The 27,393-nt window shown below is 53.1% G+C and overlaps 2 protein-coding genes across 2 annotated transcripts; both read left to right on the forward strand.

The window, feature by feature from the left end:
• The first annotated feature begins 6,533 nt into the window (after positions 1-6,533).
• TRIM47 (tripartite motif containing 47) lies at positions 6,534-16,355 on the forward strand. The gene is made up of 6 exons (XM_036394572.1): positions 6,534-7,265; positions 8,942-9,037; positions 9,549-9,779; positions 10,320-10,515; positions 11,162-11,236; positions 12,675-16,355. Exons 1-6 carry the CDS (start codon positions 6,534-6,536, stop codon positions 13,298-13,300), a joined length of 1,956 nt encoding a protein of 651 aa, XP_036250465.1. The 3' UTR covers positions 13,301-16,355.
• A 1,644-nt stretch (positions 16,356-17,999) lies between these two features.
• Positions 18,000-26,287, forward strand: WBP2 (WW domain binding protein 2). Its single transcript, XM_036394592.2, has 8 exons — positions 18,000-18,098; positions 19,872-19,980; positions 20,514-20,649; positions 22,201-22,293; positions 22,509-22,625; positions 22,834-22,956; positions 24,063-24,139; positions 24,729-26,287. Exons 1-8 carry the CDS (start codon positions 18,040-18,042, stop codon positions 24,780-24,782), a joined length of 768 nt encoding a protein of 255 aa, XP_036250485.1. The 5' UTR covers positions 18,000-18,039; the 3' UTR covers positions 24,783-26,287.
• The last annotated feature ends 1,106 nt before the right edge of the window (positions 26,288-27,393 follow it).

A 27,393-nucleotide genomic window follows, 5' to 3' on the forward strand; every position in this document is an offset into this window, starting at 1 on the left:
TCATTGTCTTGGCCCTCATCTTGGTCGTTATCTTGGTCATCATTCAAAGGTTGCCTGTTGGCCACATTCTGGTTTTGATGTTCCATGTCAGGGCAGGTGCACTTTGCAGGTACTCATCGCACTCCAGTGTCTGTGGGGACAGGTGCATTTGGCTGGAGGGGTAAAAAGACCCATTCCAAAACATGCAAGGGATCAGACCACTTGTCACTCCACTGGCCAATGATACCCACAGGATGAAAATCTGGATCAGTAACAAAAACAGTGACATCAACGTAAGGATCTATTCAGTGAACCTGACGAGCAGAAACAGCCCTCTGAACCTCCTCCAGCACCCATCACACTGCAGGAGTCAATTCCTGAGGAGACCTCAAGTCAGGGTCCCCGTTCAGAGTATCATGCAACAGGGACAACTGTTCTCTGGTCAGCCTGAGGTAAGGACACAACCAGCTGATGACACCATCAACTTCTGGGTATCATTCAAGGTCTGAATAGAATCTGAGAATTGCACCTCCTGCTGCTGAATGGTTTGGTCAAGAATTTTGACCCCCAAACACTTCCAAGGAGGGTGCTGCTGAACCTTCTCCAGGGCCACCCACAGCCGGTAAGCCTGCAGGGCAGCAAACAGCCGAGGCTGTATCCTCAGCAACTCATCCTGGCTGGATGCCACCACCAGGATATCATCCATATAATGGTAAAAACACGCATCAGGAAACTGATCACGCACACCAGACAAGGCCTGAGCCACATACCACTGGCAAATAATCAGGCTGATGTGACAGCCCTGTGGCAAAACCTTCCACTGATACCTCTGAGTAGGTTCAGCATGTTGACTGAAGGCACTGTGAAGGCAAACTTGGCTGATCATCAGGATGCAAAGGAATCATTAAAAAACAATCTTTCAAATCAAAGACCAAGATCTCCCATCCCACGGGGATCATGGTGGGCGAGGGCATTCCAGGCTGCAATGCCCCCGTGCCTTCCAGCACTGCATTGACTTTTCAGAGGTCTTGTAACAACCTCCACTTCCCAGACTTCTTTATCACAAAGATGGGAGTATTCCAGGCTCATAGAAGGCTCAATGTGTCCTGCTGTAATTGTTCCTGAACCAATTCACAAAGGGAAAGCAGTTTCTCCTCCGTCAGGTATTGGAATTAATTACCAATATAACTGGATGGGACCTGCCTGGCCTGTCTGGCCCTTGCTGCTTCACCAAAGGCAGCAACTGTGGTGTTTTCACCTCAGAGACACCTTTGGCCAGCTGTGTGCTGCAGCTGGGCGCTTGGGACAAGTCCAGGTATGCAGGAGCTCAGGTTTACCTCTGGTGGAGAAGCTTCAAGGCGATGGTGAAGGAAAAGGAGTCGGGTTCTGCTGGAGGGTTTCGATCCAGAGCTTTATTCCTGGCCCACAGCTCTGCTGCTGAATGCAGCAACAGCTCCAACAGAACTCCCGAACCGCATGGTTGCTGCTCCTTTTACCCCGGGGAGAGGAGGAGGGAAGGGGTAGGGATCCCACCAACCAGGTAAGGGGGGGAAGTCTCAGGGACAAATGACACCTGGATGGCCCAGTGTCCCCCAGGGCTGAAAGGCATCTTTTGAACTCTGCCAATCACCCTTCTGGAATGCCAGGACTGACAGACAGCGCTCAGCAGGGGTCAGGGTGGGGAAAGGAGAGGTGATTGGCACACCTGGGGAAATCTACAGGGAGAAACCCGAGGTATCTGAGGCAAACCATGACATCACACTGCAATAGTCAGGGGCCATTGATGAACCCAAGTGGGTTTGTTCAGCAGCCACTGTAAAGGCAGTGGAGGATACCTTTCACCCTTCAATGCAGTGGCCCCTATCAAAAATCCACCAATCCGCCCCAATCCACACCCCCCAGGCAGCCAACACCTCCCAGCCCCACAGAGTGAGCGGGGCCGAAATGACAGAGGGTTGGACTGCAGCCACCTGCCCACTCGTGTTGCCAACAAGCACAAAGCGTTGGCTCATCATGGTACATGCCAGACCCCCACCCCCACAACGGGTGTCCCCACGGGGGCCAAAGGCCACGCAGGAGGCCACACAGAGAGGGAGGTGACAGTCACGTCTGCCCCCGTGTCAATCAAACCTTGCAGCTCGATCATTGCCAGGCAGGCACCCGCCAGGGTCAGGGCACACACCATCTGGGGTGGCTGAGCAGAAATGGTCACAGAGCAGAGGGCTCATGGCAGTCCTTTGGATCTGAAGCCACCAGTCCAACGAGTCTGCGGGTCAGTCCTGGGGACACACGACTGAAAAAACACAAGGTGAGCAATCCGAGTCCTTGCTGGAATAGTGACAGGGGGAGAGGGTGTGAAAACAGTGGCAAAAATCAGACCTGCAAAGGCAGAGTCAACAACTCCTGGGTGAACAAAGATCCCTTGGTGGGTGTCATTAGATCTCCCTACCAGCAATGCACCCAGACCTTGTCCCAGAGGTCCGAGGGCGTTCAAGGGAACCTTGTGCTCACCACCGTAGTCCAGATGACTGCACTGGCAGTACACACATCCAGGCTGGCAGAGCCATGGGTGATGTCTCAGAGCTGACTGGGAAAACCTGGGCCGGCACTGTGCTCTGAGGAATCACTTCTGTCAAGGCACAATTCCTCTTTACGCTCTTCCTCCCATTTCCCGGGCCTGCCATAGGCCGGCCATTTGTGCCAAATTTCGACCTGCACTGGCTGGCAAGGTGACCTGCCTTAAGGCACCTGGCACACAAGAATTTGGCACCTGTATCCACTGGCTTGGGCACACCCTGCTGCTTCTTGCCCTTCTTCTTCTTCCTGCATCCACCCCTTATGGGTACCTGGCCTGACTGCACAGTGACTGACAGAGCGGACACCTCAGGATCCACAGCACCCATCCTAGCACATGCCCTGGCCATCTCCACCACCAAAGGATCCCCCTGAAGAGAATTTATGATCCTCCGGCATGCAGTGTTTGAATGGTTCCAGGCCAAGCGTTTCAAGAGGGGCTCCCTGAGTCCAGGCTCCTCAATCTGCTTCTCCATGGCAGCATTGAGCCTCTTGACAAATGGCACGAAAGGCTCACCCGGCCCCTGCCCTATGTCAGTGAAATTGGGCTGGGGAGAGGCCTGCCTCGATCGTATTCACCAATGCAGCAAACCCCAGAGCCTGACACTGCTCAAGGACATCCCAGGTAGCCTGAAAATCAGGATGGGAGTAGGCACCCTCCCCAAGGAGAGCATCCATTCCCACTCCATGCCTAGGATCCTCTCGGGGCAGAAGCCTGTTGCTTGTTGCTATAGTTGCAGCATTCTCCGTCCAGAATGTCAAGAACATCACAAATTGCAGAGGCCAGAGAGGCGCCTTAGCAAGCTGCCTGATGTCAGATGGACAGAGCAGATCAGTGGCTATCACGCGGAGAGCCTGCATGACCTCCTGCGAGCCAAGGCCGTGCTTTGCAACCTCATCCCGCAGTTCCTGAATCACCCGCCAGGCAATCACCCCGTGCCTGTCGGTGTGTCCCGAATTCAGGATAGTTTTAAACACAGGATGGTCCTGCTCGCTGCCATGGGGCAGAACCTGGCCTCTCCCCCGAGGCAGACCGTGACCTTCCCGCTCCCCCCAACACACCCTCATCCTCAGCCTCTGAAAGCCGCGCTTTAACCGCGTCCCCAAAGCTGCGGGGATTGTCGGGGCGCACAGTCACCCTACAGCGAGGCAGCGTCCAGCGGTAGGAGCAGACGCCGATTCCCCCCGGCCGCCGGTCATCATCGCTGTCCGAGTCCCCCGCCAGGAACGGGGAGGAAGCCCAGCGGGTCACGGGGGATGGCACGTTAACAAAAGGGTCCGGATCGGAGAAGCCAAGCACGGGCTGCGAACCCGAAGGGACAGTCACAGGCCGGGCCACCGGCGGACCGGCCACCGGAGCCGGGCCAGCGGGCGGCGCAGCCAGAGCCGACGGGGCCCCCGGCACCGCAGGCTGGCCTGGCGGGGGTGTAAACGACACTCAGTCACCCGAGGCGGCCGCCGCGCCGGAATGAGGAATAGGCACTGCCCCTGCTGCATGAATTACCGCCCGGAGAGACGGTGCCGGAGCCGCACTCACTGCTGTCTGTGCAGGGGCCATGGAGAAGGAGGAGAAAACCGGGCGGGAACGCGACACCGGCTGGGGCGGCACTCTGCCCGCCGGCACCCACGATGGGCCTGGCCGGTGCGACTGTGCAGGCTCCGCTGCTGCCGACGGGGAAGCTGCCGGAGCGATCCGCGGGGTCCTGGCAACGGCGGGGCGGGAACCGACCCCGACCCCGACCCCGACCCCCACCCCGACCCCTCCGGCAGCTCGGGAGGGAGTGCGGGGCCGGAGACTGCAGCCCCCGTGGTTCGGGAGAATGCCGACCCCCGAACGGCAGCGGGGGAGAAAGGCGGGACATGATCCGGCCGGGAGAACCCCGGTTCTTCGGCAGCAGGGGTGGAGAAAGGCGTAACTTCTGTCGCAGAGAACCCCGCAAAGAGGGGGGTGCCGAGCCCCGCACAGACGGCGAGCCGTGACCCGGCGATCGTCTGCCCGAAGCGCCGGCAGCACCCCCGGCCCTCGAGCTGCCCGTGTCCGAACCTCCGGCCGGTCCCGAAGGGCTGCGCACAGGGTGTCGCACACAGCCCGGAGCGGGGCACAGCATCATCCCCTCTATAAAACTCCTCCGCAAGCAGAGCACGCAGCTCCCGACACCGGCCCAGGTCAAAAGCCACGGCCATGCCCATCAGGAACTCATGAGTCCTGGCCCACACAAGCAGGTCGATCAACGAGGCGTCAGGCACCGCGAACCCCCCATAGGAAAGGAGGTGCCTCCACACAGAAAAAACCTTGTTCTCGTCATCATCCCGATCCCCCACCACAGAAACAGCGGCACCCAGCCCCAGCAATTCACGAACTGTTCACGTTCTGGGGAGCCCGTCCCTGCCCGCAGGTCCCAGTTATCAGGGCAGCCCCACGGACCAAGGCCAGGAGAAGGGCCAGTACCTCTCCGGGGAAACAAAGGGGGTCCGAGCGCGGCCCCAAGGACCCCGTGGGGCCCGGCGGGGGTCCCGGGGCTCCGCCGCACTCCGCGAAGGCCACCGGAGCAGCACACACGTCGGGTCACCAGATGTCACCCTTGCGCCGGGAGTGACACAGGAACAGGTGAGAGGCAGGATTGCAGAAAGAACAAAGAAGGCTTTATTCAAGAGAACCGCGCGGTTTATATAGAGTGATACCATACATTCTATTTGATTGGCTACTTAACAAAAACACCTTCCTCGCACACCGACCTTGAGAAGAACAGAAAGACAGAGTAGAAAAACCACCTGCAGATTGTTTATACTAACGAGATATCACATTCTTACAACTCCCTGAAAGTTCTCACAAGGTGCTGTGAGGAACGCTTGCATGGCATCCACAGGTACAGAAGAAAATCTAAAGTTTTCATTGATGTTTTTCCAAGGGTGAGACTGCAGGTCCGATGTCTCCTCCTGCTCCTGTGGGAGTGCTGGTGAGGATTGACAGGGTAAAACTGGGCACTGCGTTCAAAAGTGCTGGGGATGTGAATGCCTGGGGAATGAATCACATAATTTTTTCCTTTGGGGACAAAAAGCTTAAAAGGTTCAGTCCTCTTCTTCAAGAACAGATATTATTTGTCTTGTGCTTCCTGCTTCACTCAACACCTCCCTGCTCCTCACAGCCCCGTCCTTGGGTGAGGCCTTGGGCCAGCATGCACCTGGGAACTTATCCAAGTCCAAAAATTGTCTGTGTATCCTGTGCAGAAGGGGTCCAGAGATCTCATGAGGCAGATCTTCACTCTAAAAGCACTTTGGGGCCTCCCAGCCCTGCCAGTTCCTGCCAGACCCCAGAGGAAAAGGGGACAGTGAGCCAGACCCGGGCACTGCAGCCCTTTTTGGCCGTGGGGAGGGCTGGTGTAGGTCCATGGACATGAGGGCTGCCAGGAAAGCACCTGCACCTCCGCACTGGGGGGGCTCTGGACCTTCCCCAGGGTGGAGAGCACCTGGGGAGCAGTGGAGTAGCAGCAGGTCCTAGAGGGGGAAGGAATGCTCAAGGGGAGCAGCAGGTCCTTAGGAGGGGGACTGGAATGGGCTGGCAACAGCTTCCCTGAATGGGAGATTCGGGGAAGGTCAGCAGCTGCCCTTGGGAGCAATAGAACGCTGGGGAGGGCCCAGATCCCAGTGGGGCACACCCTGAGTGGGGGACAGCACATCCTCAGCAGGGTGACATCCCCCCGGGGCTGATCTCCCTGAAGGCAGCCCATGCCAGGGAGAGGGACCAGACGGGAGCAGATCCCACATGGGGTGAGGCCCTTTCCAGGGCGGCGGGTGCCTGGGACCAGGTGCCGGGGTCGATGCTGCGGCTCAGAGCCCCGAGGGCACCGCAGCCGCCCCAGCACCGCGGGGAGCGGAGCCCCAGCCGCGGTCGCGGGAGGCGGAGCGGGCGGGCGGGGCGCGGCTGCCGCCCGCCTCCGCCGGGGCTGGGACCGGGGCCGGACCGCTCGGGGCGTTCAGGGATGGATGCTGCGCCCGGGAGCGCCCCGTCGTCCTCCGCCGCGGCGTTGCGGCTGGCGCTGGCGGCTCCGGGGCTGCCCGAGGGTCCCTTCTGCTGTCCCATCTGCCTGGACGTGCTGCGGGACCCGGTGACGGTGCCGTGCGGACACAACTTCTGCCAGGGCTGCTTGCAGGCGCTCCGCCAGCGGCCAGGCCCCCCCGACGGCGGCGGGGCGGGCGGGGCCGCCCGCTGCCCGCTGTGCCAGGAGCCCGTCCCCGCGGCCCTGCGCCTCTGCAAGAACCGCGCCCTGTGCGAGCTCCTGCCGCTGCTGGCGGCCGCCACCGGCGGCTCGTCCCCGTCGTCCTCGGCCGCCGCGACCCCGACGTCCCCGGCCGGCGCGTCCCCGATGGCGCCGGGAGCCGAGGAGGAGGATGCTGCGGGGGAGGAAGGAGCGGTGGTGCTGTGCGATGTGTGCCCGCCGGGATCCCGCGTGGCGGCCGAGCGGTCGTGCCTGGTGTGCCTGGCGTCCTTCTGCGGGGCGCACCTGGAGCCGCACCGGCGCGCCCCGGCTTTCCGCGCACACCGCCTGGTGGCCCCGCTCCGCCGGCTGGAGGAGGGGCTGTGCCCCCGCCACCTGCAGCCCCTGGACGGCTTCTGCCGCACCGAGCAGAGCTGCGTCTGCTCTCGCTGCCGCGCCCACGAGCATCGCGCCCACGACGTGGTGCCCCTCGAGCAGGAGCGAGAGCACAAGCAGGTGCGGGCGTCGGGAGGGGCGCGGAGGTCCCCACGCGGGTGGGACCCTGGTGTGGGGGTGTCGGGGGTGCTGTGAGGCGCGGCGTCCCTCGGAGGGGTTCATCCTGCACCCACGGGGAGTCCCCAGGTGCGGTGTGTGCAGGTGCAGCACTGGTGGGATGCCATGTGGCGGGGGGGTGCTGTACTCTCACCCCTCGGGGAGTTCCACCCCGACATATGGCCAGGGTGCTGCGCCATCAGGGAGCCCCTGGGACCGGGACAGGATGGGCAGGTGGGGACGGGAATCGGGGCAGAGCCGCTGCCGAGCATCCCGGGGGAGCCTTCCCGCTGCGGAGCCGAACTGGCAGCGCCGTGGGTGTAGGGCTGGGGCGAGGCTGCCGGGGACACCCCAGAGCGGCCGCCCCCGCGCTCCTGGGGCACCCGCCCTCCCCGTCCCGTTCCCACAGCTCGCTCAAGGCGCTTTCTCGCCCGCGCTGGCAGCCGGCCCGGCCGCCGCTCCCGCTCCCCCAGCCTTTTGTGTCCTGCCGTTTTGGCAGCGGGGGTTTTTCCATCACTCCCATTCCCAGATGTGACTGAGTCACCTCCTAAACTCACACCCACGAGCCTTCCCAGGAGCCGGAGCTCCAGTCCTAACGTGGTGCTGCCTTCCTGGGCACTGCTGCCTTGAAAGAGTGGGGCTGCAGGCAGATGGGAACCTGTGAGGCTCACGGTGTGGTGGCATCTCGCATGGCCATGAGGCATTTGGAGACCCTGGGAGAGTTTGCCTTTTCCAAGGAGGAGCCCAGCCCCAAGCAAGAGCCCCAAGCCAGCTCCCCCTCCTGATGGGCTGCTAGGATTGCAGGAAAACCCTTTTATCGGCATTATTAGTCATGAGGCGCCTTAAAATAGAAAGTGTGTGTAATCCCCGCCCCGAGGAGCTGTCAGACCTCAGCAGGCGCTGCTTAATGTCGCCTGCAGGACCTCTGTGCCTGCCCTCGGCCACCGCCCTCGGCTGCGGGCTGGGATGGATGCACGGGGGAAGCACCTGGAGCTGCTCCCCGGGAACAGGGGCCAGGGGGCTGAGCATCAGCAGGGAGCTCTCGTGGCTGGGGAGTGCCCTCCTGGCTCCCGAGGGACCCGTCCTCGTGATGGGCAATGGATGAGCCAACAATAGCGTCTCAGGAAACGCCGTGTTCGGAAGGTGCTTCCTTTGCAGCCCGTGCTCCGGAGCTGGTTTGCTTTGCTCCTAAACAGAAACCTCCAGGGGACTCTGTGCTGTGCTTCTGAGTGCTCCAGGCCTGCCTTTCAGTTCCTTCACCAAACCCGGGTGGATTTTTCCCACCCCTGGGTTCTCACTAAGAGCACTCTTAGCTGCAATCACTGCCTGATGGGTTTGCTTTCAAATTCCTGTTTTGTTTGGTTTCCTCTGGGACCAGGGTGGAGAACGTGGAGCTGGACATGACCCTTTCGTTTTCCAGCTGAGTGAGAAGGGATGTTTGCAGGTTGGATGTTGCAGGGAAGGAAAACAGGAAAACAACTCCTGGTTCCCCTTGCATTCTTCACCCCAAGCCTGGCAGCAAGGTCACGGTCAGAGAGGCTCTGTGGATCAAGCTTAGGGAGAGGCTGAATGCCCTGAATGCCCTGTGGCTCCCACTGGGACTGGGGGTAAAGCTCAGTGTTTGTCCCTCATGTCTGCAGGCCCAACAAGCCAAATTCCTCAGCGATGTGGAGAATGAGCTGGAGGAGCTGGCAGTCACCATCACCCAGGCCAAGAAGATGGTGGAGCTCATTAAGGTGACTCTGCAATGCCTTTGCTCTGTTAGTGCAGCTCTGCTGGGCTGGGGGAGGAGGAGAAGGGGCTGTGAGATTTTGGGGTGCATGGGCTGTAAAGATGGTGCTGGCAGAGACCCCTGAGGATTCTTTCTCCTCATCTCTGCTAACACTCCTGGCATCTCTGGTTGCTGTAGTAGGAACAGGGTAAGGACCATGCCAGGGCACCCTCTGGTTCTTGCACCTTCTCTCCCCAGGCTCATGGAGGGGTTGTCCCCCTTGAGCAAACACTTTCCTGCTTGGGGACACCAAATGTGGTGCAGCAGTAAGTGGCAGTGCCCAGCCAGGTCCTTTGAGAGCTGCACTGTGAAGTGAACTGAGTTCCTGGGTGAAGGGGGGATTCCTTCACCCAAGAAGTGTCACCCAAGCTCTTGGAGTGTCAGGGGTATTCCAGGGAGCTGAGATCTGGGTGCTGGGCAGGGCACAGGCGTGGCCCTCCTGCACCCTCACCTGACCCCTCTCTCCCTGTACTCAGGGTGCTGCCACAAAGGAGAGGGAAAGGGTGGAGAAGCTCTTTGCAGAGGCCTCAGATGTGCTGGCAGCCTTCCAGAAGGAGGTGATGGGATTCATCGAGGACGGGGAGCGTTCCATGCTGGGGGAGGCCGAGGCTGATCTCCGCTGGAAGGAGCAGAGACGAGCCAAGCTGGCACAGTGCAAGCAGAGCCTGGAGAACGTCCCCAGCACCGACACCATCTACTTCCTCCAGGTGGGATGGGGCAAGAAGGAGCTGACAGTGTTGTATTTTGGGCTTTTGTCCCATTTCCCATGGAGCTGGGGGCCAGGAACCCTGGGATGTGCAGGCTGCTGGGTCTCACTCCTGCTGGCACAGTCCTCTCCCCTGCCCTCTCCCAGTGGGACCAACCAGCCACCCCCACTTCTGTCCTTCTGTGACTCAGGACAGGCTGATGTGCTGCACAGAGGGGGTACCTGGGTATGGGGGAGAGCAAGAGTTTGGGGTGCCCCATTTGTCTCCTCCCTCCCTGAAAGCCCAGCAAGAGGAGACATTTTAGGGAGGAGATGCTGCTCCGTGCGAGGTGGGCATGGTCTGAGTCTGGGTTTGAAAGGGAGTGAAGAGAAGGTGCCAGGAACACGTGGCTGGGAAAGAGCTCTCCTCCCTTATTATGTCCTTGGGCCAAGTCCTGAGAGCTGCCAGATCCCAAATCCTCCAGGGCCGGGTGGGGTCCTGGAACAAGAGACAACTTTGGCTTGTCTGAAACCTCCTGAAACTCCGTCTTTTTTGGCTCAGGAATTTCAGGCCTTGAAAGCAGCCATGGAAGAAAACCTCTCTCCACCTCTGAGCTTCCAGAAAGAGCTGAACTTCACCAAGTGCACCCAAGTTGTGGGTGCCATGAAGGATGTGCTGTCCACTGCCTGCAAAAACCAGTGGAACCACTTGCAGGGGAAAGGAGTTGATGGATTGAATTGCCAGGAGATGGAGGAAGGTTTGTGTTCACCCAGCCGCTCTGCCTGGATGGTTCCCCGTCCCTTTCCCTCTTCCCTGCGTGGGTGGGAGGTGGCTGCATGGCCCTGTGAGCGCTGGCCCCTGTCCTTCCAGCCCTGGAAGCTGCTCAGCACGGGTTCCCTGCACGTTGCACAATCCCTGTCTGGGCTTACGCCTCTTTGAGGTTTTGTGAATTTTTCCACGGAGACCGGAGACTGGAGAGGCAACAAACAGCTTGGGAGTTAGGCAGGGCCCTGTGGGAGGGGGCAAGTGGCCAAAGTGGCCTCCTGTGAAAGGGGACTCTTCTTCCCAGGACAGACAGACCTCCTGATGGGGCAGACTGTGGGCTCCCAAACATGCCAGGGTTAGAGAGCTGATGTGGCAGCTCTCTCCTTTCTCATTTTCTGGGATGCCCATGGGAATTGCAGCTGATTCCTTGCCCTGCTGCCCACCTCCCTGGGGTGACAAAAGTGGTGTCTGTCCTCTCCTGTGTGGGAGCCACTGAGGATGTGCAGGGGGAGTGGGAATGCTGGCTGGGGCTGTGACAGCTGGGTGGCATCAGAGGCAGGGGACAATGCTCCAGTAGCCCCCTTGGTGGTGGTTTGGTTCCTTTGCTGATGCAAACCCTTCTGTCCCTGTCTCTGCAGCGTTGGCTGAATCCCGATTTCCAGACAAGTCAAACAATGCTGCCTGCCTGGAGAGCCGTGATTATTTCCTGAAATGTAAGTGGGGTGTTGGAACCCTGGATACTGAGAGTTTTGGGCTTTCTGTGCTGAAAGGCACAGACCCTCAAGAGAACTCTACATTTAACCTGAGTCTGTGGAGAAAGGCTTCCAAGTTTAAATAATAGAACTAGGATTATGGGTGTGTAGTTTCAATAGAAGTGTGTAACATCACATAGTAGAAAACTTAAGAGTTTAAGGTTTTAGAATATAGTAATATATATAAAGATAAGATGGAGGTTTTAAGGCTGTGGCTAGTCCTTCTCCTTCATTTTCTTCTTCATGGGTTTAGGTGGTATTTTATTTATTTTGATGGGGGACTTCTGCTTTGGGTTGTTGCTAAGGCCCATCTTCCCTTTCCTCTCTCTTTCCCGCCTGCCCGGCGCTGATCCAGTGGCTGTGGGAGCGCTGCCACCAGCAGAGGAAATTCTGCTTGGCTAACAGGGAGGCCTCCTGGCTTTCCTGACAGCAGCCAGAGCCTGGTTAGCTGATGGATTTTTTCCCTTGTCTGTGGTTCTGCTGGCCCAGCTGCCCCAGGGGCACTGCAGGCATCCTGTGTAACTCCTGCTGCTTTCCAGCCCTTGGCAAATTGGATCCTCTTTAAATTAGATCAGAGTTTGTGCATTTACCTTGTTTGCTGCAGGACCCTGGGCTGGGTTGTCTGCAGCAGCAGAATGGCAGGGATCACGCAGTGGTGGAGCAGAGTGGGGCAGGAGAGGCTGAGGCTGGAGGATGCAGGGCTGGGCTTGAGCTCCCACACCCCACCTGCATGTGTCCAGCCTTACAGGGGATATGGGGTCACCTACTGACATGTCCTTAGGGGACAAGATCTGCTTCAGTGGCACAGAGCAGCAAAACCTGGGCTCAAGGAGCATGTGCTCTTCTGCTGTCAGACTGGGACGTGCCATGGTTCAGACTGCAATGCAGTTGATGTGATCCATGCCCAGGGTTGTTCCCTGGAAGAACTTCCTTGGGCATCCCCTCTGTTTGGGATCCATGAGTGGCTCTCACATGGCCCATGGCCACACTTGCTGGGGGCTGCCTGTTTGAAGCTGTGGCATACCTGGCTGTTCTCTCTTCTTAGGGTCTCTCTCAACTGCATTTATCTGTGGTTACCTGAAATATGCTTTTATGTGAGGTTTCCTTACCACCAGTCTGTCAGGTAGATTCTCCAATGTCTGGTATCATGGTTGAGCTCATCGAGCAGCCCCTCTGCCCTCTCCTCTGCCCAGTTACCTGTATCCATCCTGCTTATGGGAGTATCAGCTCTTTCAGCCTTTCATCCTCACTGACTGAAATTCGCCACAGGACTTAAAAGCAAGGGGACAGAGGGATGGGAAAGGTCAGAAAGGATCATGCTCATCATCAAAGGCTGAGGCAGGGAGGATTTCCTCGCACTTCCCTCCGCACGCTCACTTCTCCCTCTTGCCCCACACAGTTGCCTTCATCATCGACCTGGACAGTGACACAGCTGACAAGTTCATCCAGCTGTTCGGCACCAAGGGGGCCAAGCGGGTGCTGTGCCCCATCCCCTACCCAGAGAGCCCCACCCGCTTCATCAACTGCGAGCAGGTGCTGGGTTTGAACCTCATGAACAGGGGCAACTACTACTGGGAGGTGGAGCTGATCGATGGCTGGGTCAGCATCGGGGTCATCGCCGAGGATTTTGACCCGCGGGAGGCCTACAGCCACGGGCGCCTGGGCAGGAACGACAGCTCCTGCTGCCTGCAGTGGAACGGCCAGAACTACGTGGCCTGGTTTGGTGGCTTCGAGTGCCCCATCCAGCAGCCCTTCTTCCACACCATCGGCGTCTTCCTGGAGTATTCGGAGAAGGCTTTGACCTTCTACGGAGTCAAGGACTCCAAAATGACCTGCCTGCAGCAGCTCAAGGTCTCCCCTTCTGCCAAGGGGAAGCTTGACCCGTTCCAGAACAAGATCAACCGGCAGTTTGCCTCTCTTTTCTCGTGCAAGCTGAAGCCAGCCTTCTTCCTGGAGAGCGTGGATGCCCACCTGCAGATCGGGCCGCTGAAGAAGGATTGCGTGTCGGTGCTGAAGCGCCGGTGACTGCCCGGGGACAGGGGCACGGACAGACCCACAGAATTCTCTCCTGCAGGTTATTGCCAGCTTTCCTTGGTAGCCCTGTCTGTCTCTGTGGCAGCCCTCCCTCCTCTCTGCACTGCTGGGGACCCAGGGCTGGATGAAGGCTCTTGATGGGCCGGGCTGGGGCCAGGACGGGGCTGGATCCGAGTGCCAGCTCTGCCCCTGAGCGAGCTTGGGCCAGTCCCTGTGCTGCTCCCTGCCCCTCAGCTTCCCTTTCTGGACATCAGGGACTGCCACAGCCTTTCTTGGTAAAGTGTGCTGCTTACAAGTGCCACATGGATTTGGAACTGTGCCTTGGCCACCTGCCCAGTCCCTCTGCTTCACCTCTGCTCGCTCTGCCCTGGCGACTTGTGCAGATGCTTTGTGCCTTATCTCAGGCTCTGTTCCGGATGCTTTTTTAAGTGCTGCCTCATTGTCACCTTCTGCATGCTCCTCACGAAGTGCCTTTGATGGAGCAAGGCCCTGTGTGGACCAGGTGAACTCCCAAAGAAGACATGGTCACTTCCCATCACCTCTGTGCCCTGGCATGGGTGAGATGGTGCTCCAGGGAGAGGGATGTGGAGGAGCCTGGTGCTGGGGGATGCTGGGGTGATGCTGGGGCGATGCAGCACCTCTCCTTGCAGGGCTGCCCACCCATCAGTGCTGCAATTGTGAAACAAGGATCTCTGCCCAGCTGGGAAAGGGAGAAACCTCCTGCTGAGAAGCAGCACCACTGTTCCCACCTGGAAGTGAGGAAGGGAACAGCACAAAGCAAGTTTTGAGGATGTGCTCTAAGTAAATACATTCTTTGGAATTCTTAGCAATTCTTAGCAAAGCTTTACAGCCAATTTTCCCCCCATGTTTTTGATGACATTACTGTTCTGGGGGATTTTAGTACTGTTAAACACCAACTCTCAAGAACCCTGGGCACACTTGAGCTGAAAATCTGCCCCTTAGCTTAGAGATTTTTAAGTGACAGCGGTGCTGTGAATATGTCCCAGAGATAAATGGTCTGGTTTAGTGTTCTAGGACAGCTGTGAGTGCCTCCGTAAAGGTGCAGCATCAGTCAGCTACCAAATGACCCTTTGGACTCTGGGAATAAGTAACAATTAACAAAAACTACTCTCAAGCGAGAGGGAACACTGTTCCCTTCAGGAAAGATGGAAACTCGGGGCTGAGAGACAAAACTGCCAGTTCACATGTCCTAAGGGAGCTTTTTTAGAAGGAAAACCCAGAAATAACTGCCTGTGAGGGCAGCACAGAGCAGCCCCTGTCTCAGCACAGTGTGCCTTTCCAAAGTTTATTTTTTCTGGGGTTATTTTGCTACCTACCTCCCAAAGCTTGCTTTACAGAACTGTCGTGCTGTGTAATGTACACCTGGAGAGAAAATACAGAGGGTCAGGTTCTTCACTGGCACGAGTGAGTCAGGGATGATGCAACAACCAGCAGAATAATAAACAGCCCATTCAGCTAAATATATAAGATATATATATATTTTCCCCAAAGGATAAGCTGGAAATCATAGTGCTATATTCAAGTGGAGCCAAGGGAAAAATGTGAATGTGAATGAAACGCAGGCACAAAGCTGGGAGGTTTGAAGTTAAAGCCACGTTTACATGCTGAGGCTCAAAGAGCTCCTTTACTGTGACTCCTTTGCCAGAGCTGCCAGTTTCTGCTGGTGCAGAAAGAGCTGCCAGTGCCCTGAAAATTGGGATATTTTAGTGGATGAAAGGTCTTAATGCAGCCACCCCTTCCCTGGGGCAAGGCTGGTGAGTCAGTTTGGGAAGGGGCTTGCTGGGATCTGTCTGCAAATTCCTCCTCCTCCCCTGCATGAGGTGACTCCTAAACTCAGCAAGCAGTGGGAAAAGGAACAGTAGGCCTTCCAGAATGAAATCTTCAGCTGAAATCTTGGCCTTTCCTGGCTGGTGGGAAGGCTGCCCAGACTTCTGTCCGGATGGGAATTCATTCCCTGTGTCCTGAGCTCCAAACCCTCTTTGTTTGGCTGGCGCCAGCGGCCCCTGCAGAGCTCAGCCCCTGCACGAGATGTCAGCGGTGACACAGAGCAGGCTGCTCTGCCCAGGGGCACAGCGGGGTGGCAGGAGCTCCTGGTGGAAGGAGAAAGGCAGAGCTGTGCCCCAGCTGTGCATGGTCACATCCTGGCAGGACGAGAAGGGAAGGAACCTTCGTCTCTGCAGGAAGAGATCTCCCACGTCTGCACCCTAAATCTCATTTATTCAGGCTAAACTCCCACAGTTTGCAGCGAGGAGTTTTGCCAGAGTAAACACAGCAGATCTGGGTCTTTGCCCTGTTTGGTTTCACTGTAGGTGGATTGATTGCTCCAAGGGGAAACCCACGCTGGAGCCACTCATCCCACCCTCCTCCACTTTCCCAACGCACAGGCACAAACCTCTGACCTCCCTCAGGGCTTGGGAGGCTCAGAGGGATCCTCTCTTTCCACCCTGTCCCCACCTGGGAGCAGCTCAAGAGGCTCCTGGGGTGTCTGGCATGGTGTGGGGTTGAGCTGCTGCTTTGGGGGGATTCATGGATCAGCTCCATGGAGCATCCAGGGGGCTCCTGTGGATGTGCTACATTTGGGAAGTGCTGCCCAAGCCTCTCTCTCCTGCTGCTTGTTTTTATCCTGGTTGGGAGTGCTAAAAACCCTCCTGCTTTAGGGATGGTTTAAAAGAGGAGCAATCCCCTCAGGAGCTGGGTCAGAGTTTGCTCTGTGCTGCCAGGGATCTGTAAACTGGAACGATCAGGGAGTGTGCACCGTGCCAGCTCTGGATCCCTGATTTTGCTGTAAACAAAGGGTTAAAATCAGGATGAGATGAGTTGAGATGGATCAATAGCACTTGGCAATTTAACCAGCCTCTCCTTGTTCCCTTGGGTTATTTCTGCTGTCACAGAGTGTTCCTCCTTTTAATTAGGATTTTTTAAATACAGTAACTGTAGGGTGTTTTACAGTGTGTGAAAAAACTGTAACAGAATCATGTAATGGTGTTAGAGACTATGATTTGACCATTAAATATGATACACTCATTGCCCTGAGTTGTCTTTCCTTTAAATTCCAAAGCATTTGACTTGTCCCATTATCTTATGTTTACTTTTCTGTGTCCTGTACATCTGGAATAAAATAACACAGATTTTATTTTCCAAGTGTGTCCAAGGGAATTCTGCCACATACACTTTTCTATTGCAAAAGGAGCGGAAGAACCTTAAAATCCAATAATAATTGTCAGCCCTGGGCAATTCAAAACAATGAATTGTCTCAGTTCGCTCTGCTGTGTCTGTCCTCATCCTACAAATAAAAAAGATTATCAGATTAGATATTTTTTCCTTAGTGTTTTTAAGTTTTAGAGTATAATTTTCCAAGGTTTTCTGTGTGAAGAGGAGGTCTAGAGCTTCACAGACAAACTGGCAATTACAGCAGCATCTTTTTAAAGTGAAGGCTGCTTTTCTTAATCCCCAGTGTCAATTGGAGTTGGGATAAAAATGTTATTTGGTGAGCCTTAGTTCATGTGAGGTGCCAATGCTCCATCTGGGCATTTCGGTGGAAGCCAAGTGGATTCTGCTCCTGACTTTAATAGGAGAAGAATCAGAACTGTTTGTTATGGCTGTTTCTTAAAAGGGAAACTTACTGCTTATTGAAAAAGCGGATATGAAAAGCACAAACTTGTTCTTTTCCTGCCAAGAAACCATACAGATTGTGTCACTGCATTTATTTAAATCTGGTTTCCATTATGTCGCTTTTCTGCTTCCCCCCCACCCGCGTCTGGTTCTCAGACAGGCCTGGGCTGCAAATCCAGGGAATAGTTCAGATCCATCCAAAAATGTATAATACAGGGTAATACATGCTCTTATTTGTATATTATTAATATACACGTGCCAGTTACTGATCTGAGGGAGCCCTTCAAACAGTTTTGCAGGTTTCTATTTTTAATGAAGTCATGCAATCATTAATTTTTTTAATTCCTCCTACTTGCACACCTGGAGGTAAGAGTTTAGACCCTTCCTGCAGATCTGCAGATGCCACAGCTATTTTCTTGCTCCCAGATTCCTGACAGAGACACACAGACACGATCCTGACTTGTTTACAGGGCAACCGGTTAGTCCTTCTAGTTTAACACACTTCAATATAAAAGGGTAATTTTTTGGATGTGCTCGATTCCATCACTGAAAGCAGCCAATGACAGGATCAAAAATCTGTTTGCGAGTCTGTGAAACGGGAAATGCACATCGAGTGGGAATTTAAAAAATCGTGGGAAATGAAGCATCTTCGCTGTTTAAGGGGCTAAACCTCATTTCATGTGCAGAACCGCCAGATTTCCGGGATTATTTTTATTTTACTCCACCAAACAGCACAATTATAGAGAGACAGGGTGCCGGGCCTTGAGGGGGAGAGGGGGGGGCATCATGGCGGCCGGCCTACAACTTCCAGCATGCACCGCGTGACCGACACGGAGGGTGTTAATGGCATGCATGGGCGGACTACAGCTCCCGGAATGCTCCGCGCGGGCAAATGGCGCAGAGGTAAGGTGTTTGAGGTGGACTACAACTCCCAGCATGCACCCCGCGGAGAAAGAGAAGTGACCCAATCCATTGATGGCTGTGACTACAACTCCCAGCATGCCCCTCGCCCTATTGACGGCACACCTTTTTCCCGCGCAGGCGCATAGCGGGCTCGATGCTGTGAGGAGGAGGCGGAGGAGGCGGAGGAGGCGGCGATGGCGCTCAACAAGAACCACTCGGAGGGCGGCGGCGTCATCGTTAACAACAGCGAGAAGTGAGGTGCTATCCCCTTCTCCCCTCCTCCGGCCTCGGGAGCCGGGGGATAGCGGCGAGTTGCCTTCTCCCCCCGCCCTCCTCCTGCCTTCCCCCTCAGGGGAAGCGGCTGTGTGGGTAATGGGGGGGCGTGCTGAGGGGGCGAGGCGGGTAAAAGGGGCTGGTTTAACCCTGTCGGTGCCGGCGGTGCTCGTCCTCCCCTCATCTCCATACGGCTTAGGGGCTGTACCTATCCTCCTGCCCCAGGGCCTGTCGAGGGGAGCTCTGCTGGGCTTCAGCCGCGGGCCTTGCCCCCCTACACCGCTACCCTCAGCGCCAGCCTGTCCCCCAGCCTGCTGCTGGCTCCTGCTGCTGTCCCCAGCCTCTCCCCCGAGGGCTCAGCAAGGGCTGGCAGCGCTCAGCTCCCGCCCAGGTGATCTGGGCTGGCCCCAGGTGATCTGGGCTGGCCCCAGGTGGTCCAGGTGATCTGGGCTGGCCCCAGGTGATCCAGGTGATCTGGGCTGGCCCCAGGTGATCCAGGTGATCTGGCCTGGCCCCAGGCCTGTCCCCTCGGGCAGGCTGCACCTGCACGGTGCCTCAGCCCAGGCTGCCCGCTGTGCTTTGCCGGGCTCCCGGAGCACAGCCCTCCCTGTCTGTGTGTGCGGGAGGGAGAGCAGCCTTGGAAAAAGGTGCTGGGCTATAACCATGGAAACGGCAAGCCTGCACAGAGCTGCCTCTGTGTGCATGGCAAAGGGCTGTCCGCGCCCGCTGGCTGCCAGCGTGGTTCTGACGTGGCAGTCATCTGCTGCGGGGACAAAGGAGTGCTTCATCTCCAGCGCTTCTTTCCACGGGCCACTTAAACACTGCTGTAGGAATTCTGTGCCTGACTTCCACTTGGGATGTGGCTTTTCTTAGAAGGCTTTAGGAAGATGAGCTCTGGTACTTAAATTTGCATTCCCTGAGAGGATGGGAGCTGAAGGCGTTGCTGTTCCCAGCAGCCAGCCTGCCTTGCAGCAGGGCCTGCCTGTCCCTGGGCTGATCCAGCCTGAGCAGAGCTGGTCCCACTGCCCTTCCCCAGCTGTTCCTGGAGGGGCAGGTATTTATGTCTGAGGATGGAAACACGTCAGCTGCTAAAGATAGAGGTGGTGGAGATTTCTGCAGCTTTAGGGATTAGGGTCCCTAATGTGGATGCTGTAATGTCAGTACAAGTTACCTGCTGTGTCCAAAGGTTTTAATCAGGTCAGTTTGTAATTGAGAATTAAGGAATCAGTGCAGGCAGCACGAGTTAATGAAATCTTGTGGCAAGGAAGGGGAGTTCCTCTGGATCACATTTTTGTGTCAGAGTTGCTTGAGCTGTGGTGAGACCTTCAGCAGCTGTGTTGCATAAGCCAGCCTGAGCAGTTTCTTCTCCTGCAGTCCTTCCTCTGTCATGTCACTTGTGGACAACTGAATTAGGGAACTGAGCCAGCAGAAATGCAGAACAATTTAAAACGAAAACAAAATATGCTCTTGAGATTTTGATCAACTCAATTGCCTGGGTTTGCTGCCTGGTTGTGCAGACAGCAGCAGCAGCTGTGTCAGCACACTGGGAAGGGAACAAGCAGCCAGGGCTACTTCAGTTGCTGCTGCCAACAACAACAACAACAACAAAAAGGCAAACCAGAACTGATTCTGTCTGCTCAGCATCTCCATCACTGCTGAGATTACAGGTGGTTTTGGTAGGTCAGTAAACTTCTGTGCTTGCTGCATTTCTGCCCTGAGCTGTACCTGCTGTCTCCTGTGTCACTGTTTGCAGTGTTTTGATGACCTATGACCATGTAGAAATCACCTTCAGTGATCTGGAGCCAATGCCAGAGGCCTTCAAGGGCACCAAGAAAGGGAGTGTGTTCCTGACTCCCTACCGGGTAAGTGTGAGAGGCTTTATCTTCTCTAAGGAGATAACAGCCCTGGAGTCTGAATTTAAATGTCCTCAGTGTATGAAAGTCAGGATAATCTACTCCTGCCTGCAGTGTGGCTCATCCTCTCCCTCTGGGAAGCATTCTGAATTCATGGCATATCCCATCTATTTGTCAACAGATAATAAATCTGATTAGTTCTTGTACAGGCAGCTGTTTAGTCCATCAGGCATCTTCAAACGGGAAATTAGCAGTGGTCTGGAAATGCTGAATGCAACAGCACAGCTACTAAATCATAGCTGTGTGGAGCAGCAGGTTCTCTGGAAGCTGGGAGGAGCATTATCTGAGCAAGGGCCTTCCTGGAAGGCTTTAGTACCTTGAGGATTTGCTTTACCCCTGTGGCTGTGGTGTGTAGCTTTTGGCTTGTGGAGCTGGTGATGTGGGAGGGAGTTCCAGTCCATGGAGAAGTCTGTTCATATAATAAATCAGGGTTGTGTTTCCTGTTTGTTTTAAGTAGATCTTGTAATGTTATTTTCTTTCAGGTTATCTTTGTGTCCAAGGGGAAGGATGCTATGCAGTCATTTGTGATGCCCTTTTATTTGCTGAAGGATTGTGAGATCAAGCAGCCAGTGTTTGGAGCAAATTACATCAAGGGCACAGTGAAAGCAGAGGCAGGAGGTGGGTATCACCCAGTGGGGTTCTGGGTCTCAGCTCAGCTGCTCACTGCACAGCAAAATCCTGCTGACCAAACCTTGACACTGTCCAAATGGGTTTTCACACTCCTGTGAAAATGTGTTTCTTTCATTGGCAGCTAAAAACATTTCCCTTCCCAGCTCCCTGATCAGCTACAATGAGCAGATGTGTTCTGCAACCCATCTCATTCCTGCCCTCTGCAAAATAGAAACTTCAAACAAGTGATCTCAGCAAATGAACATCAGACTGGAGTCAGCAGGAATGAAAATGTCACTTTGCTTTGGTCACTTGGGATCACCTATCCCACCTGCAGGTTCTCCTGTGCCAAAAACTCAGATCTTTTCTGCCTCTGTTTGGGTTCAGGTGCAGATCCCCAGAGCTCTTTCTGCATTGTGCTTCCTGTGCAATTCAAGGACAGCTGTGGTATTGCTGTAGTGCATCCTGGCAGGGAAAATGGCACTTGGAAGGGACTGGATTGTCTTGAAATAAGGGAATTTAAGGAGCTGTTTCACGTTAAACTCAATGAGAAAGCTGTGGCAGACATTTTAAAGAATAATTTTGGTTTTGACTGTTTTGTTTTTTTTTTTACCAAAGGCACAGAAAGCAAACTTTCATTCTCAGCTTGGTTCAGTCTAGCAGTTGTGGCACAGAAATCACAGCACAGGGTGTAAGAGCCTTCAGCTTTCAGTTCTGAAATCAGCATTGTAGCTTCTGCATGGGAGCTGAGTGGAACATGCAGCATGAGAGGGAGCCTGAGCATTAATGACAAACTAAACAGTGTGAAAGGCAAAAGGTTTTAGCTAAATCTTTGTTAATTTTCCCCAGAGGCCATCTCTTTTAATGATGATGTTGGCTTAACAGCCATGAGAGTCTGGTTTAGCTTAAAAGGCTCTTTAATCTACTTGTTTCTGTTTCAGCACAGCTTCTGCTTTGATGCTTTCTTGGGACTCTGGACTGTGCATGTTTTTCTTTTTTATACTGTAATGTGAGATGTCACTAATTTATTTGTTTTCTAATTTTTATTTATCCTGACTTGAAATATCTTCCATGGGCTCTAATGGATTTATGTGGACCATGTTTTTCATTAAGCTCTTGCTTTGTTGGGCACTCAGACTCCCAAACTAATTTGGAGCTGACAGTTAGGTGTAGTTTCAGAGGCTTTTTAGGCAACAGGATTAACAAAATCCCTGTCTTCTGCACTAATCTTATCCAAAGCAAGAGCAAATCCAGCACTCCTGATAGCTTGGCCTGTGACAGCTGCTGTGGCAATAGTCACAAGTGCAGAAAGCTTTTGAAGCTCTCCCTCATGGATGTTTCTGTTCTGCTTCAGGTGTCTCTTGACCTGACAATACCCCAGTGTGAATTTTTCTGATGATACCATAATTCTGCCACTTCCTCTGCTTTTTTTTTTAGTTTGGATTTTTGGGATAAGCTCTTCTAAGAATTATATGCAGAGCATCTGTGGATGCAGCATGTAACCTAAACAGCATGGAAATGGCTTCTCCTTGCTCCTTAGTGCTGTCTTTCCTCCCTCAGGTGGCTGGGAAGGATCTGCCACATTCAAGATGACCTTTTCAGCTGGGGGTGCAATTGAATTTGGGCAGCGGATGCTGCAGGTGGCATCACAAGGTATGGAAGTCTGGGGGTGTCTGCCAGAGTTCTGTGGTTTCAGGAGCCCTGGCCTGAAGCTTGCTTTAAAAAATACTTTCTCACATCCAACGAGCAGCAGATTTATGGGGTGACACTTATTTTTCTGATAAGGACTCTCTAAGTTTGTTGGAGTTCTTGGCCTGAATTTGAGGCAGGCTTGATGTCCTGATGAGGTCTTGTCTTTGCTTTCCCAGTCTCCAGAGGTGAAATACCCAGTGGAGCTTATGGCTATTCCTACATGCCAAATGGATCCTATGCTTTTGCACCACCTGCAGCTAATGGGGGCTATCCATACCCACCTCCTCCTCCAGGTAAGCCTGGGAACTGAGGCTGGGGTTATTCCTGTGAGTAAGAGTTAAAATTGGTAAAAAGGGCAAGAAGAACAGATTTTACACAGTGTTTTAGTGATGACTTGTGCAGCTCTTGTTCCTGAGTTTAATTATGTTTGCCTTGGCTTCTTTTGGTTGATAACTCCACCCAGAGTTAAGTCTCTTGCTGTGTGATCTGCTTTCCTGGCAGACTTTTATCCTGGTCCTCCTGCAGCAGATGGAAGCATGGGCTACATGCAGCTTCCACCCCCACCCTACCCAGGGCCCATGGAGCCCCCTGTCAGTGGCCCAGACCTGCCCTCCACTCCTGCAGGTAAGGAGCCTGTCCAGGGGAATGAACTCACAACAGTTTTGTTAGGAATGAAACAGACTTTGTTTCTTGTCTTTTGGGGAACTTTGAAGCTCCACTTAGAAGTTGAAATTTGTTTAGAAAAGGGATTAGGGAGCTCCCCTGATCTCCAGCCTTGCATATCCAGCTCAGTCTGAACTCCAGCCTGAAGTCCAGCCTGATTCTCTCCAGGGTAGACACCATTAGTGGGCATTTTAGGTATGAATTTATTTTTCTTTTGACATAAAAATAGAGTTTGTGATTCTCCTGTGGTGGTAATCTTGCCCTAATGATGAATACAAGGAAACTGATGGTAAAATATGTTTGTGGTCCATTTTATCTCACAACTGTGGCTTGGGTGATATTTGCTTCCCTTTCCCCTGTTTCATTCTTAATGTGATTATTTTTGCTGAAACAATATGGAACAGGGGAAGAGATGATGGAAAGGAGCTGAGGAAATATCAGCCTCATTTTTCACTCATTTGGGATTTATTAAAATGAAAAAGGAGCTATTGTGGTTGGGCACAGCCATAGATCTCCTGCAGATAAGAATATTTGTCTGGATAAGGATTTAACTTTTCTTTTCAGTTTGAATAAACAACCATTCATCTTTGAACTATTATTTGGAAAGTGGCACTGCTCCAGAGGGTTGTACAAGATTTTTGTTTTCTGCAGAAATGCAGGATCTGGATTATGCTCATAAATTACCATACACTAATCCCCTGAGCTGCTATAAATTTGTGCTGATTTTTGTTTTGCCTGTTGATTTCACTCCCAGGAAGGATGGTGTGTTCACTCCTGTTTGTAAAGGATATTGTCTGTATTTAGGCAAGGCAGCAGCAAGCATTTATTTATGGCTGACATGCAAGTCCCAGGTGACATTTCCAACTCAGTCTTCCTCTGTTTCACTGGGAATTGGCAATTCTGTGCTGACTGGAAGAGATAATGCTCAATTGTGTTTGTTGAAGCTGTTCTGCAACTTGAGCACTGGTCATAGGGTGCTCTGTTAGTAACTCTTGATGGCCAGGAGTTCTTGTTTCATTGTCAGAGTTCTGTGTGTCCCTAACCTGTCACTTCTCTCCCTGTGACAGCTGAAGCCAAGGCTGCTGAAGCTGCTGCCAGTGCTTACTACAGCCCAGGCAACCCCCACAATGTCTACATGCCCACGGTGAGTCCCTGCTGCTCTGGGCTTGCAGGGGGGCCCAGTGTGTGTCGGGCAGATCCTCTCTCAGTGGCACAGCAAAGGTGGTCTGAAAGGATGTGGTGTCTTGTGTGGGAATGTTCCTCACTTGGGGTCACCAAATGTGGGGGTGTTCACAGGGGTCCCAGGACGAGGGAAGAGATGAGAATCTTGACTCCATGTTTCAGAAGGCTCATTTGTTATTTTATGATATATATTATTTTAAAACTATACTAAAAGAATAGAAGAAAGGATTTCATCAGAAGGCTTGAAAGGAATAGAAAGGAACAATGATAATAAAATCTTGTGACTGACCAGAGAGTTCGAGACAGCTGGACTGTGATTGGCCATTAATTAAAAACAACCACATGAGACCAATCGAAGATGCACCTGTTGCATTCCACAGCAGCAGATAATTACTGTTTTTCTTTTCCTCTGAGGCTTCTCAGGACAAAAATCCTGGCAAAGGGATTTTTTGGAAAATATCATGGCGACAGTCTTGGGTTTTCTGGAGGCTTTGAGTTTATTATTTTCTTCTTAGCTATGCACTGATGTCCTTTTGTCATCTTTATTGCAGGACCAGCCACCTCCTCCTCCATACTTCCCACCAGAGGACAAGAAAAACCAATAAGCTGACACAGACCTTCTCCACAACCCATGGCTTTCTTTTTTTCCATTTTGGCAGAATTCTGGGGCACAGTCCATAGCACTGAGGAGTAGAACCTTCCCCCAAGGCACACTGCTTTCAGGGGCTCTAGGAGTAGGTCTGTGCAGAGCAAGGGGAGGGATTTTGGCAGCCTGGGTCACCTGTGGAGCTCTGAGGATTTGCTGTCCTGCAGCATTCCCTCCTCCTTGTGCACAGCATTGCTACACCTGGAGGTTTTCTTCATCTCTGCTTCCCTTTGCTCTGTTTCTCTTGATCCTTAAGAGTCAGCATCTGCTCTAAACTGCTAATTAACATGATCATGACATGGAAATAAAGCTCTTGGGGGTGGGAGGTGTCTTGAATTTACCTTAGTGTGCATCCAAGGGCACCTCTGGACACAGGGATGCCTCTGGTTATTCTTTTTAATCCAGAGTGTCACATCCAACTCTGCTCTTGAGAAAGGACTTCAAAGGCAGCCTTTGGGATCTCAAAGGAGGTACATACCTATGACATTTTTCAGATATATATTCAACTTTCTTGTGGTTTTTTTTTTAAATCTAAGTCATTCCTGACAATCATAGTAAATAATCTGTAGCCCTTGAGATTTCCTTGCTGCTCACCATGTATGACAATGCTGACCAATTTCCCTTCCTCAGACGTGCTGCTCTTCACAGGGTTCTCCAATAGCATCTGACCACTTTAGATCCCATAGGAACACTAATATTTCTGCAGTCTCTATTTTCCAGTTAGATATGTGAGTTCACTAAGTCCTGAGCATTCTCCTCATAGTCTATAATGCACTTTTGTTTTTCCTTTGTTGTAACACAAGTTACATTTCTTGGCCAGTGAAGCATCTTTTTGCTGTGATTTACCTGGTGAATTAACAGTGAATGGGCAGAAAGCAGCTGCTTTACTTCTGCCCTGGAAGCACTTGAGAGAATATGCAAAACATTGGAATAAGCTGTAAGGTACAGAGTGTTGTTTATTGCTGTTTGTGTTTCTGGTCCAGCTGTGAATTCCCAGTCACCCAAACGTGGACTCCTCATAGCATTGATTCCTTGGTCTCATTAGCAACAACTCCAGTGCAGAACTTGTGCAGGACTGATCAGAATCTGGGCTGTGGAACTTCTGCGTTGTCCAAAGCTGTGACAGGTGACACTGCAGTGACTTCTGACAGCTGAGAGAGAAAATCCTTCCCAGCCAAGTGTGACAGAAGGTCCTGTGCTGTGAACTGCTGAGACTTGCTGCATGCAGCCTGCTCGGAGAGAAACAAGGTCCACCTCTTGTTTTGTTTTTCTTTAACTGATTAATGAAATTGCTACTGTTTGTGCACTGACTTTTCTAGAATTGCTACTGCGGTGATGTAAAGAAATCGTTATTTAAAAAAATATTTATTTTGAAAGCATTTGATTAATATATTAATGTGAAATGACTTCTGAATGCAGATTTGTTTTGCCAAGACTGTGAAGTAAAGAGAAATCAGCTCAAAACTTGGGGTGTTCGTGTGTATTTGTGAGTGGGCAAAGTTCTGGTAGCTTTGGATGCAGAGAGGAGGAATTGGAAGCAAAACCACTTGGATTTTATATTTTATTACTAGAAGCAAAATGACTTGGCTTTTCACTGGTGACATCAGTTGCTTGATTTCTCTTGGGTGACTTTGTGAGTGAAAATAAGATGTTAAAATGTTTCAGCAGACTCCCATTTCACAGTTCCTGTTGGAAGCTGATGCAGCAGCTGCTTTACTCTACCTAGATGTGTCACCCAAGTTGTTTTTCCAGACAAGTTGTCCTCATAAAAGTTAAAACCTGTTTACTATTTTGCTATGCAAGAACTAGCTGAGCACTGCAGCATAATTAATGCCACTAAAATATGTCTGTAATTAGAAGCAATCCACAGTTTTATCCTTTATTTCCCCATGAGTGTGCTGAGGTGCCTGGGCGGTTGTGCCCACTGAGGCTGGAGCTGTCTCAGGTGTGATCCCCCTGTGCTCCTGTCCCTGGAAAAGCTGGAGCTGAGCTCCAGCAGCACTGCCAGGGCTGTTCCTGCCTCTGAGCTGAACCAGGTGTGTCAGTCTCACTGGGCAGGGCAGGACAGGAGGTTTCCATGTGGGATCAGGTCCTGGTCAGTCCCCCTGTCCCACAGGAGATACCCAGGAGCTGCTCTCCACAGATCATCCAAACCTCGCTTGGTTTCATTCCTCTTGCCAGCAGCTGCTGTGGCTGCCTTCATTCTCTTGAGTTCCCAGCAGGGACATCCTCCACATTCTCTCATTTTTACATCCCTTTTGCCTCTCACATGCTCCCACGTGGCTGTTTGCACTTTAGGCCTGGCTGAGCCACCTGGGTTTGTTTTCTGTGGAAGAGGTGGCTGAAGGAGGAAAGCATCTGAGATAAAATTTTACAGTCCAGTAGGAGCTGAATAAATCCTGATTTGTGAATTAAATTACTTTAAATCAACGTTTCCTCAGTCACATCTGTCCAACTCTAAAATGGTGCTGAAACCTTTCTGTTCTGGCTCATTCCCAGTTACCTTCTACTCAGACAGAATCCTAGAAAACACAGATTGCATGAACTTTCCAGAGCTCTTGCCCAGCCCC

Source organism: Molothrus ater, chromosome 19, assembly GCF_012460135.2.
Source record: "Molothrus ater isolate BHLD 08-10-18 breed brown headed cowbird chromosome 19, BPBGC_Mater_1.1, whole genome shotgun sequence".
Taxonomy (NCBI): Eukaryota; Metazoa; Chordata; class Aves; order Passeriformes; family Icteridae; genus Molothrus; species Molothrus ater.